Source organism: Thermobia domestica, chromosome 7 (genome assembly GCF_964235325.1).
Source record: "Thermobia domestica chromosome 7, izTheDome1.hap1.1, whole genome shotgun sequence".
Taxonomy (NCBI): Eukaryota; Metazoa; Arthropoda; class Insecta; order Zygentoma; family Lepismatidae; genus Thermobia; species Thermobia domestica.
In genome coordinates this window covers 107268053-107282543 of record NC_137460.1, presented here as the reverse complement: position 1 = coordinate 107282543, position 14491 = coordinate 107268053, and the positions used below count along the sequence as shown (strand labels likewise).

The 14491-nt window shown below is 37.2% G+C and overlaps 1 protein-coding gene across 2 annotated transcripts in view; it reads right to left on the bottom strand.

The window, feature by feature from the left end:
- The window catches only part of LOC145690308 (L-threonine ammonia-lyase-like), an 81959-nt gene that overhangs the window by 19860 nt on the left and 47608 nt on the right, over positions 1–14491 (bottom strand). For both annotated transcript variants that reach the window (XM_081765086.1, XM_081765085.1), the window contains exons 5-6: positions 8167–8454; positions 4400–4562 (exon numbers count right to left, since the gene is read on the bottom strand). In XM_081765086.1, the coding sequence (XP_081621212.1) occupies positions 4400–4562; positions 8167–8454 (451 nt within the window). The remainder of the gene's footprint in view (positions 1–4399; positions 4563–8166; positions 8455–14491) is intronic.

Below are 14491 nucleotides of genomic sequence, written 5' to 3'. Positions count from 1 at the left end.
CCCTTAAATCTCATTACGATTCATTATATCACTGCTAATCCATCTTCGGCTTCGATTCCCGGTGGGGTCATTCGGTCGAAAAAGTGTAACACGCTTTCTGAGGCCAGCCACCCAGAATGAGGTCTTCCTGGGTTTTCCTCATTTCCACCAGGCAAATGCCTGGGTGGTACCTAACTTATAGGTCCCAGGCCGCTTCCTTTCTTCCCATATCCTTTCTTCCTTCCCTTTCCCCGGATTGTGTGTTCGCCGAGGGACGCCATCCCTCAAATCATGAAGGGCTAAATGGCCTTAGATGTCGAGAGCCCAGAAATTTAAATCCTAAATCCTAATCCCTGCTAGTCCATCTTGTCTCATTCTTTTCCTTCTAGAAAAAGCTTTTGATAAAATATAATACTTAGTTATCATGTTTAAACTTCACTGCTTTAGGATTTCACTTTCTTATCTCCGCTTCATGATTCAGTTTCTTTCCAACTGCCTCTCTTATGTTTAGTCCATTATCTCGTCTGATTTTTGTACACTCTGATGTGCTTCATGGCTCAGCTCTCTCACCTCTTTTATATCTTCAGTTTGTGACTGATATGCCGATACTTCCTTCTATTGTTAACACTTTTCAATATGTCTATAACGCTACCTCTCTTTGAGCCATTGACTCCTTCCTTCAATGGTGCAATAAATGGGGATTCCATATCAACTCCACTACGACTCGGGCAATAGTCCTTATTCCACCTCGCAAGAGCTCCCGAGTCCAGAAAAATCCGAATCTCCTTAATCTAAACGTCCAGAGCACACAATAATTTCAAGATAAAATCCAATCTAACGATCAGCCAATGCCTGATAATGATAACGAATTGGACAATGGACTTACAAATTATTAAGCATCCATAGCGCCTGATGGCCAGGCTTTAGATCCAATTTATCACTTCCTGCTTTCGGGTTTTGACACAAAATAGATGCACCAAAAATTATTTTCCTTTAAATAATTAAATGTGTTTCACGAAATAATGTTAATCAAATCATGCATACTAAAAACGGCTATATCATTAAGTCAGAAAAGCCCTAATGTTGATACTTGAGAAATTAATCACCTTACGAGATGTTTTTAGTAAACATGTCAAACTTACAAAGAAACCAGACTCTAAGGTCAAACAACCTCAATCTCCCAACAAGATTCCAGTGCTCTCTGTGGTCATTCGTGGCATTCTGACAGAATTTACAGATGATGAAGTTCGTAGAGAACTTGCCCAAGATGGTATCAGTATTGACAAATGCATTCGCATCAAGAATAATTCTGGCCCTCCTATATGGTTAGTATATTATCACAAAATCAGCAAGCTATTGATTATTTGTTAGCCTACGGTACATTCATTTTTTTAAAAAATCCATAAGGTAAAACCATCTCAAAATCCAGGGCCGGTACCTCTTAGGTATGAGGGATGTTAAGTTTATAACTCTCATTTTACTTTTGCCCAAATCAACCAATATGTGACTACTGTTGTGACCAGTTTTATACTAGGTTGTTTAAAAACCAATAACAACTTTCTAAATATACCACGTGCGGAGATGCACCCCACTTACAGCTGCCGCTGCAAATCGAAGTCCCAAGTAGAACTTACTCGGGCAGACTTTACATACAGCATTTCTCCGAAGTTCTGACAAACCCGCGCTTCCGGCACAAGGAATTTTGCATCCTGTCAGTATTGAAGATCTTCTCCCTTGTTTGGCTATAGTGCTTCAAAATATACAGCCTTTGAACGTGATCATATCTGTTTCACTGTTAGTGACACTGCCAAAGCACTCTTTAATATCGATCTACATGGTACGTACAGTACTCACGACAATATGGTAATTTTCAAATCACTCCACTTGAAACAACCGTATAAAACCATAGTAGTTCTGGTTCTCATCATGGCTGTTATGAATACACTTTCTCTTAATACTCAATCATTTCTAAAACACAGGATTCTATTAGAACAGCTACTCTTAGAGGAACATTCATCTCTTTGCATCAAATGAAACCGCACTCACACCTACTACCATAATACGCCTACCAAATATATCGCCATGACTATTGAGGGTCTGGCGCAAGAGCACAGAGTGTAGTCGTCGTTAAGTTTTCCTCTAAAGTATAATTTCGTCAATACCATTCACAAATATTCAACAAACATCTGGAACATCTTCTCTTCAAATATTACTTAATTATTGTTCTCAGTGTCACCACTATCTATATATGATCGCGGCACCTGATTCCATGATTTTCTCCCTTATATCGCACAGAACTTTCAAAATATCATATTCTTTACCGATATCAACATCCATAGTCGCAGTGACCGGGAGAAATAACTCTTCTCTGTCTTTGTAACACACTATCTGCATACGTACGTGGTTTACCTATTAATTCCCTTCCAATTAGTCAAACTACACCTGATGTGGTGATAACGACACTTAATTTAGTTAGTGACAATACTGTAAATGCCCTCGACGCTATAGACAGAAATCGTGCTCCAATTAAGCTAACATTGACTAAGTCTACAACCGAGTTCCTTACTGCCATACGATACTATGAAGCAAACTGAAACACATACAGTATATGCATATTATTTGCAGAGATATTACATATCTGCAGCAAATACTGAATGTGAATTATATGATACTCTTGCTCATCGTTCTGACACCTTAACAGCTGAAGAAAAGATAGGAAGATCTATTTTCTCAGATAGTGATGGGGGATGAAATCTGGATATGATACGTAGTTGAGGAGTGGAAGCAGCTACCAATGCAATGATATCATTCTAGCGATTCTAAAGCGAATTTATTCAAACATAATCAGTTCACAAAATCATGACAACTGTTTTGGACCAAAAGGATGTCATTCGTGTGGAATTCTTCGAACCTAGACGAATAACTACAACAGATGGGTACTGCTAAACACGGAATAATCTGCAACGTGTCATCCAAAATGGGTGGACAGAATGTTACGCTCAGGAATTTTTCTGACCAAAGACAACGCCCATCCACACACAATTGCTTGTACTGTTGAAACAATTGAGAGATTTCGATGGGACCTATTGAATCCTTCCCCTTACAACCCCGACCTTGCAACCAGCGATTTAGACAAAATATGAAAACATTCCTCATATATGGTGCACATGTACTGTATAATAAGAACACAATGGAAGCCATTGTGACTCAGTGGTAGAGCGCTCACTTTTGGAGCGTAAAGTCTTTGGTTCGATTCCAGCTCCCGCCAAGTGGGTTTTGTCGTCGGCAAACACCATGTGTGTGGGTTTTCTCCTCTCCTCCCACTTTTGTTATTCCACTATTATCCATCTAATCATCTCCCTTAGCCTCGTCGTGCAATCGTGGGACGTTGACTAAAAAAAGGAATAATAAAATATTTGTGATGAGAAATTAATCTTTAATGTACAACTATTATGACTTTTAGGCTAGAAGAGACCAATGATTAATGACGGTGAATGTGTCATGAAATAATTTAGTAAAACGAGAGGTGAAAAGAAACTGTAAAATCCGAAAAAACCACGGACACGATATTGTCCACCACAAAGTTGCATGGCCAAGTATCCTGTCAGGAACCTCAAACGAGAGGTGAGCGCTGTATTTCTGAGTAACTGTATTCCTTCCCCCATCTATGGTGAGAGATGTTTTTTGTGATAAATTGAAGAACAGCGTTGTACTATCTTCGTATGGAATGAGGTGTGTAAGTTATGTGGGGATTATAAACAAAACTAGTTAAAAAAAATTGCTTTTGTTTACATTATTATCGTCGATATAAATATTTTGTGGTTAGAATAAATGACACGATACTTTGTTAAAGTTAAGAACTAATTGTCTCAAGTATATAGATATATGATACAAGGTATGCTGTACAAACAATTATTGTAAAACTTTGTTATGAGATGCGCATTTACTTGATGGATACTACTTTATTTTAAATAAGTAATGGATTTACCTATTTTGACAAGAAAATATCATGGTCTTGTTTATTAGTCTCTGTGTGAAGGACGTACTCAAGATGCACACTTAACCACTATTAGAACACTTAACTAAGTATCATGCAGCAAAATCAAGTTGGGATCGTTTAAGGAACATATTTTTATGACTTTGCCAAGAAGACAATGAAAAGATAAAATTAAATTGAGTCTCAGGAAGAAGAGAGACAAGTGATTGTGATTGAAAGGATTAAAATGTAACATGTCCTAGCGCGCTTCTGTTTTTGACGAGATAAATTTCAGATGTTTTAATTGAACCGAAACAAATTAACACTACACTATATGCCAAAGGATCCGAGCAGAAGTAATCTGTATTGAAAGCCGCTGATAGTAATGCTATTACATAATATAGGTGCCTTTAAAATTAAGATATAATAGGCTAATGAACTCACAATAATTTTTACTTTAGGCTTCACTGCTTTAACATATGCACAAACACCTGCTAAAAGACTGCCTCCTCCAATACTGCAGCAAATAGCATCTACATCAGGTACTTGTTCAAGTATTTCCAAGCCAACAGTTCCATTACCAGCAATAGCGTGAGGATGGTCGAACCTAAAATTTAAAAGTAGACAACTAAATATAATTTTTAATATTAAGTGTGTTGTATTCTGCTCAATCATATACTTGTATACTTGCATTATGTAATATTATCTTGTAATTTTCTGTGTTATATCTGAGGAACTTTGTTGTTATGCAAGGATAAAGTAATACTGGAAGGGAATATTTAAGTAAGTATTTAAAGAAAGCATTTGATAAGACATAAGTCATCAGGAGTAACGATAGTTCTGAAGGTTATTTCTTAAAACATGTTTTGAAATTGCTTTGAAATGACTGACACCAGTGTGTAGCTTACCAAAGGAAACACCAAGGAAACAACCGCATTAATATTCCTCAATGAAGTATGAGTATGTATCACTTTCATCATGATGAATTTGCAAACATCATGAAACTGAAGGGAGATAAAGAAAAACATGAAATGCATCTAGAAAGAGAACCAGAGACAGACAGATATAGACGGAAGAAGATGAAAGCACAAGTAATACCTACAAGGATGTAAGAGGAAAAACCACGAAAAGAAGCTGAAAGGAATAGAAAGTACAAATTAAAAAGAAAGAAGGAAAACAGTAAAAAAAAAGATAGCTGCTAAAACTTCAACACTTGGGTCATATGTGCTCGTTCAGTCACTTGCGAAAGCAGGAAGTAAAGTAACAAAATCGCTATCCTTAAATCCACGGAAGAGGACAGCCGTAGTCAGGAAAATATTAGACAATATAATGCCTAAAAATGCTAAGACTTCATTCTGTGCAGTAGAAAAAAAAACACGGACTAGTACGAAAATTCATAATGCGCTTGATGAAAACACAGTTATGAAAATTCAAAACTTCTTCGAACGAGATTGAATTAGTCGGTAAGCGTCTAGTATCCGGGATGCAAAGTCTGTTCAAGACCCAAAAACTATAGACGAAAGAAGAAGCCTGCAGAATTTTCACATAAATATTACAATAAAACAGGCTTACCAATTATTTGTTGACGGCAACTCCGATGTTAAGGTCAAATTGTCTAAACTTTCCACTTCGCTCAGCGCATATCCTTTTGTCAAGTGAGATGCCACATAATGTCTTTCCACAAATTGCAATTTTTTCTCTCAGCCTATCAGAAAAAAAAAGTTCCAACCTCTCTTACTGTAGTGCCGAACTTCTTGAAAGAATCTGTTGTGATATAGTGGAAGATGTATTATAGGCGACCGCACCAAGTGGATTAGTGATATGAACATCGTGACTGATCATGGTATAGATACTTACTGTGCTCTGACCAATGGAAAGACTGCGAAGGCCTCCCGAGACGCACTGAAACCGAAGATTGAGTTGAGGAAGTTCTAGATGAGCTTCAGTCTCAGCTTATTTACTTCACAAAACATATTTTCGTTAAAACAATTAAGTCAAAAACATTTATCGAAATGAAAAAACTTGGACTATGATAAGGTAATCTTACAAGTTGATTTTGTTGGTGATATTTTTTCTCTAGCGGAACATACAGGTACGCAGCCATCGCACAAAGTCCAGTGAAAGAGGAAAAAGAAATCAACGTAAAATTTGCGGTAAAGTTTGCAGGACTGTTGAAGATGTGTCTTAATGTGCATTTTGAGCAAATAATGTGTCTGTTACCAGGACCTATTTTATATAATGTTAAACACAGCGTTTTGTACGAATTTACCTATAAGGTGGAGTTAAACCAGTAAGCATAAACATTTCCTAAATTTTAGGTGGTGAGAAATAAGTACTGCATAATATTATTTTTGTGTGACAAACGAGCCTCAAGTAAAAGAAGTGTACAATGCGTAAAATAGGACAGAATAAATTGTCTTGTTTTCGATTTTCTCATCATATAAATCATTCTAATTGAGATTTTTGTGTGAAATCACACGGTATCTTTCCCGTGACACAGTAAAGTGCCATCTGTCCTGATCACTCGTAAAGTGCGTACAAAATACCAAAGTAACATCGTTTCTCAATTTACTAGGTTGGTGATTGTAACATGTATTACAGGTATAATTAGGCCTATTTCAAAGGAAAGGTCGAAATTCTAAATTTATTTTCTAAATCTGATGAATTTCGATGTAGGGGTATCTTAGTGAACCATCCTTTAAATAGTTTTCTTCCTTTGTAGAAAAAAATTCAAAATAACGATGAAATAGATGTTTAGTTATTTCAAATGTGAAGTCCAAGTACCAAGTTTCATATCTGTAAAGGGTATCTCCATCTAATGCATTATGGACTCCCTACTTTCTTGATCTGTAAGTACCAGGGTCTATTTGGGTTTGTTGAGAACCGGTATGCTCTGTAGATCACGAATACGTTGGTTTCGATGTTCAAAATTGAGGTGTGTTCGAACAGAAGTCGAAAAACCGATCGATGGTACCGACAGTGTGTAGTCACTTCTCGGGTCACTGTGAGCCACTGGAGAGGCTTCCTGTAAAGTTCTTTGGGCCTATCCTCATCTACAGACTCTGCTGCGTAATTCTATGGCGCAAACAACCCATGGAACCACAGAGATCCAGCAGGATCCTCACAATAACTGACAAGAAACGGCCCAGAAGCAGGCAATGTTTACTTGTGGGGGCGCGTATCTCCAGTGACCGAGGGCCTCTCAGGCATTGTGGGTTTGGGAAGAACGGGAAGACACGCTATTCTCCGAATATGCAAACCCCGGTGTCACATTTGAAGTTGTTCCAGTGCAGGAGCTCAAAACGGCCAGACACTACTGATCGCTCTCGACTATTTCGACCCATGTGTCAGCTGATCTTGGTTTGGTTTCAGTTGGAACCCATTATTGGGCTTAGTTGTGATATCCGGCAGGCGCGTAGCTTCAGTTCAATTTGTTAACTGACACACACACACACACAAACCAAGCTCAGCTGAAACATGGCTCAAAATAGCAGAGAGCAATCAGCAGTGTCTGTATGTTTTGGACCCTGGCACTGGAACAACTTTAACCCTTGTCCAGGCAAGATATTTTTGTAACGTAGATGGCAACTGGGGCCTTACCAACTCTATTAACCTTACCAACACGATATGTTCATGACTAACTTCGACTAAAGATAGAAGAATTCAGAATTTTATGTCATCGAAATATTCATGACTATCGAGAAATTAAAAAAAAAAATGAAGCTACTGGGCCTCGGAGCCCCGCTTGCCCGGATAAGGGTTAAATGCGACATTACTTTAAGATATCGAAACCAACGTATTCGTGATCTACAGAGCCTACAAGTTGTCTATATACCCATGTCGACCCTGGTACTCACCGGTCAAGTAAGGAGGGAATCGATGGAGATGCCCTTTAAGGGATTCCGAAATATGGACATGTTATTATAATAATTGCTTCTCCTATTTAACCTTTCACTTCGAATTTTCAAAAATCCTTCCTTAATGGAAGCCTGCACCACAGGTCCTGTGTCCTATCCAAATTTCAAGTTTCTGGCTTCAGCAGTGTATGATCTATGTGTTAATTCTCCAGTCAGTCAGGACTTGTTTCATATAGAATGATTTAACACAGTTAAAAGTACATTGTTTCCACATTTCGACTAGGAGGTATTGTATACTTTTAAAATTATTTAATTTAATCTAAAATAACCTAAAAGAATCTACAAAGTGTTTACCCATTGATGTAAGTAAATCCGTGGCTCTTGGCCAGATTCAGAGCTATCTTTTTTGCTTCTGCCATATTGTCCCCATCAACGATCACATTTGCCTTGTAGTACCGGCAGCGAGAGATTTTGAGAATTGGCGCAATCTTTGGCATGACCACTGTCACGGGGATACTTAAGTTCCTTCCATGAAATGCCAACGCTTGTGCATGGTTTCCTGCAGACGCCGCGATCACTCCTAACTTTTTCTGTTCTTCTGATAAATTCAACATAGCATAAACACCACCTCTCTCTTTGAAACTGAAAAGATAAACATATTTCTTAGTGTACTCTGTAAGATGTTAGATTTTTGTTTTTGCGCTAAAAAATTCATGTGATTTAATTACATGTTGCCAATATGAGGGCAAAATAAGAAGCCAGTATCGTCAACAGGCGCCTTCAGAAGGCAGCTAAATGATTCACAGAATAGAGCTAAAAATAGTAAAACTTGGTTAATATTAAATTCATAGCTAATAGAATTTAAAACACAAATTAAGGAACATATTTCCGAATTTTACTACATTAACATAAATTCAAAAGCATGGTGAAAAAGCACCTTTGTTCTTCCTAGGGTTTATCATTAAGCACTCTTCTCAATACCCACATTTTCTTCAAGAAAGAAGTTAGGCACGTTCCAGAATTTTCTTTCGTACAAGATTACAGCCAGAGCTTTATTACTACTCACTCTTCCGTGAAGGCGTGAAACTTAGTCAATTTTCACAAATTCTTATGAACAGTTTTTGAAGTTTTAGCAATTTTCTGTAAGTTAGTACAAACTTGCAGCGTTCATTTACTTGTATATTATTGTATCTGTTTACTAGGTCACATTACATTGAAGTAATATATTGTCTTGTTTTCCTTTTGAAATATACTGCCCTTGCTAGCCTATATGCCATATAGTCTTTTCTTACTAAACTGTATGAGATATTTACAGTTACGCATTATTGTTATGCATTCACTTATTGAATAGTTTGAGTCTAATTTCCAGTGAGCTCCCTTCAGCCAAGTCTCTCCCAAGTATCTTCTTGACGACGTACCAACTCTTACTGCACATTCATTGAGCCCACTTTCCAAGATGCAAAGCAAGTACGAAAGCGTTCAAGTTATGCATTCGCTCCATTTTTCGTAATTTAATCGACTGAAAGATCCAGTTTGTCTCGAAACGGTACATACGGTGTTGCAGTCCCGTCGCAAATTCCTGGTAAACCTCAAAACACAAATGCCATTGCTTGCAATAATACCAGTAATATACAAAATTGGGACACACTGCCCACGATAAAGCGAGCGATAAATGTAGCTACAACTGCATTTCGTTATCCGAAATTTGTTTCGTCAACAAACTTCATGAAGTCTGATAAAAGTCGTACATTAAATAAACTTGTAGATGTCGATTCCAAAAATACATATTTCTTGCTTTCGGGGTAAAGACAAGAAACGTCTTATGATGTGTACTTCAAAGAATAAATTTATGGATAAATTTTATTGTGATTTCAAACAGTACATAATGAAGGCACTTAAGAAACTAGAAGTCATTCTCATAATTTTAGAGAAATTGCAGGATAGAATACACGGAAAGATGAACCTTCAGAATCTATATTTAACAAAATGTTTCTTTTTACAAAAGATTCCCTATTTAACGACAAAGAAATGGATAGCTTTTATTAGAAACGGTTTATGCGATTAAAACCTTGATCGGATTGGTGCGTTTCCCATTGATTTTTTAAGAGTTTTTTGTTATTTATACTCGTTCAAAGTTAATCTATTGCGGCTTTGCAGAAGGAAGAAAAATATTTACAACAGAAATTTAGGCAGACAATTGCTACGGAATTACACAATATTCCCGATCTAAAGCGAATCACAAAATCAGACTCAGATCGAGATAACAACATTTCGGAGATCAAACTAAATGATGACGCTGTTAGTGAGGTTTTGTCTTGAACATCGAAGAGAGAATCAAACAATGGTACATCAAGGAACAAGTAGTGAAACCTGCTAAATGCTCTTTCATACATATACCAGGATAAAGACGAGCACTGCAACTAATTTAATACATAAATCAGACACTTACAGGATGTTTTACAACAATTGTTAAAAATCGATTCACGCAGCCGTGCTTTTAAAAAGAAAGACCAACCAGCGAAAAATTGAACCGAATAATCAAAACCAAACAAATGATAGATGTGGTGGAAGGAAAAGCAATTTCCTAAAAAAGAAAACTGTCTGTTAACAGCGATGTAATCTTTCCACTACTCATTACTTTAATACTTTCACCCCTCCCCACTACGATATCCGCGAAACCAGAGTATGGACGACGTCTATCCTAACGGAGTGTCAGGTTGTATGCGCTCACAGGCTATAGTTTTAACTCGACATTAATCGCCTTATTCTCAAGTTTTCGCTTCAAATCAGACCTCTAATTATAAAACATGAAACATACCATGGATCTCTGCGTTTAATCGAAGCTTTCCTTCCATAGCGTTATTGTTTGGACCCAGATGGTTCAGTTCAGGAAGGCTCTAATAAGTAGGCAAGCTTAGCAGATACAAACCTCCCAGAAATTAGCAAAAAGTGTTATCAGTCATCTTGGTATACACCAATTGCATCTCAATTACATAATCATCTGTTACAATCTGTTGTGGTTCCGGAAGATAAAGCCAGGCTCCTTGCTGCCTCATCTCCCGAAGCGGGTGCATGGTTGATGGCGATACCTTCTCTGCCTTTAGGCCTTCATTTGTCAAATGAAAGCTTTCGAATTCCTGTTGCCTTGCGTTTAGGTTTAGCTGTTTGTGAGCCTCATCGCTGTCCAGCTTGTGGAGATGAGGTTAACCAACGTGGCCTGCACGGTCTTTCATGCATGAAGAGTGCTGGTAGATTCGCCCGACACTCCTCCGTTAATGATGTAATAATGCGAGCCCTTAATACAGCTGGAATTCCTTCAATACGGGAACCTTGTGGTTGCTGTCGTTCTGATGGAAAGCGACCGGATAGGATGTCACTGGTTCCATGGATGAGAAGTAAATGTTTATTGTGGGACTTCACATGCTGATACATATGCTCATTCAAGTCTCCCTCTGTCAGTAATGAACGCTGGAGCTGTTGCTAATCGCAGAGAAACTGAAAAGAAAAGAAAATACAACAACCTTCTTGAAAGTTTTGTTTTCACTCCAATCGCTATTCAAACCAGTGGTGCTTGGGGTGCGAGAAGTCTTGAATTCATTAAGGAGGTAGGAAGACGCATTTCTTGTGTTTGCTGCGAAGTTCGATCCATATCTTATCTAATACAGCGCATATCTGTTTCTATCCAACGTGGTAACGTCTCGGCGGTCCTTGGCACTTTACCTCCTGGAAAGGAACTGGATGAGATGTTTACACTCTGAGAAGAATAGTTTTATATATATTAATCCCTGGACAATAGTTTTTCTTTGTAATTAAATTGTAATTTATATGATTGTAGTGTAATTATGTCATTCCGTTATAAGTCATTTTTCTAGAAAATATGCAAACGAGATCAGTTATTTCTGAATAATTCTCTCAAAAACGAAATCGCGCAATTTTGTTCATATTTTATACACAAATTTAATTGTTACAATTTAACATTTCAAATTTAATCAAATACCTTAAGATACATCAAAAATGTTAATATTATATAATTGAAACACGCCAATTATTGGTTGCCTAAGTTACGGTAATGAAATAAATTAAAACTTTTAGATTATTTTATTCGAGGGGTTAAATTACCTTAGATAATACAGCCACACACAGTTCTGCGCACCGGATCCCAGGATATGGATTCGGTGTATTTTGTTACACAGAATCCAAATTTCGAAACCCAAAGACGATCGACCGTGTCAATTTTTTGTTATGGGCGAAAAACTTGAGCGATATTGGATAGGGAGGATACACTTACAGTTATACTAAAACAAAGTTCTGTGCAGTGGAACACCACGGTGTGGGTTTGATGTAGTTTGTTACACAAAATCCAAATTTCAAAACCCCAGGACGATTGAAATCCTTTTTATGGGCGAAAAACGTGAGCGATGTTGGATAGAGAAGATACACTTTTTCTTCGTATAGCTGTATTACGTGTATCCTAGCTATGCAAAATCACTCAAGTTTTTCGGCCGTAACAAACAATTCATATGATCGATCTTCCTGGAGTTTCGAAATTTGGATTCTGTGTAACAACATACATCGTATCCATACCCTGGAGTCCGTGCACAGAACTTTCTTGTGTGTATGGGGCTGTGTAATTATTCAAAACCCCCTCACAATTTTCCTTCAGCCTTCATTCCTTCAGTACCAAATCAACCACCTATAAGTTGTAAACCCAAATCACCAGATTGGAGGCAGCTTTCCATCTCAACAATAACTTTAACCTACCATACGAAACCAGAGCCTAAATCATCTAAACCGTTGACTCAAAACATGTAAACTAGGAATACTATCAATTCCAGTTAACATTTTGAGTGAAATCGTCCGTTTTTCAATTAAAATATATAGTGAAGAAACTTTAGTGATAATCGACTCGGCGTCAATTCTGAGCATTTCTGATAGATCGTTATTGCCTAGAAATAACAGGATTTACAAGATACCAACCATTCGTTGTAACCACACATTCATATAGTGAATTCCCCAGTCAACGAAGTACGTTCTCAGGAAGAAATTTAGGAGTGTTGAGATTAATTTAGAACCTTTACCAATTGTCCTTTAGTAAACTTTCTTTCTAAAACGTCAGCATCTGGTCGATATAAATTTCCATAATACATTCTGGTACATATATCATGCACATAAAATTCTATTTCTGACTAGGTAAAACTGAACATTAAGCCAGCTGGTGAACTCTCCAATTTTTCAGATTTAGTGAGCCGTAAGCCGTACTGGATACCCGTTAGCACTTTTATTTAATTTGGTACTAGAACAAGTTCCTAAATCGCCTTTACACAATCTCCGTTTCATTAGACTTTTAAGAATTTGTACATTTTTAATACAAATCATTACTTTGCGGATGCATAGCGCGTAAGACAGTCCATTATGAGTGATAATGACTTTTAGCCAACCGAAAACATTAAACCAATTCTTCAACTTATTAATCGTATCAACAACTGTTGTTTGTACAATGGGCGGCGATGAGTGGGGGCAAAGGGGGCAGTTGCCCCCACTTTTTTGAAATGACCCATTAATGTATATAGTTTCATTTCCAAATATAAAGTTTTTGTTTTTCTTAGTGGTTCATAGAAAAAATGGTACATATAATTGATTTTGCGTGAGTACGTATTGATTGTCTTCCCGTGGAGTTAAGCGAGCTACAGGAATTGCATTTTAATTGCCACGAAAAATGACCCCAAAATTAACCTATTGGAGCACAACAATTCCAGCGTACTTTCATTTCTTCATACAACGGCTCGATATGTTAGTCAGCCTCTTTGAAACTTATTAATATAGCATTTCACAAAAAAATATTTCACAAGTAATTAATTGCCCAATAATTGAGTTCCTATAATGTCTTTTCTTCTTCCTAATAGTAAGGAATATTTTGATTTGATTTGATTTCTTTGAGTTTAACATCCCGTTCAGCAGCGAAGCTATATGAGACGTGAGCCTACTGATCAACGCGGAATCCGAACCACATGTGCTCCCGCCGGATAGAACCATGGTCTCCCACGCCAAAGACCCGCACACTAACCGCTTAGCTACGAAAGATCTCGGTAAGGAATATTAATTAAAAAGAAAGTAATAAAAACCTCTACCTTTTCCATTGTTTTGTAGTGTAATATGCGAGCGAAGTGGTGTGTTTAGGAGTGTGCCTTATTATTATTTAATATTATCCTTTCTATGTATTTGTTTTGCAAATTTGTTATTAAATAATCTGATCACAAAATTTTCCAGACAGAATTTTAAGATGTTCATGAGTAAGGAATCAAATCTCTTCTTACAGTTTCGTTGTTTAAGATTACAAAGGGCTAGTACCTACTTACGTTACTCTTGTCAATATACTTAATGAAATATGGAATACGATATACGGTATTTTAACTGAAAAAGATAGTATCCTATTAGTTGTAGAACCTTTCTTTAAACAAAGTGTTAGAAGCAACCAGGGAAACTAACATTGATATACAAATATTCAGATCATGTCTTGCCCTCCACTTTTAACGTCCAATCGCCGCCACTGGTTTGGACCATAGGTTATACTGAATGAGTTCGTGTATCAATTAATAAGAGAATAATTCCTCTCTGCGAGAACAAAAATATCTGAATGAACTCTTTGCCATAGTAACGAAGGTAAGTGTCATGAATGAAA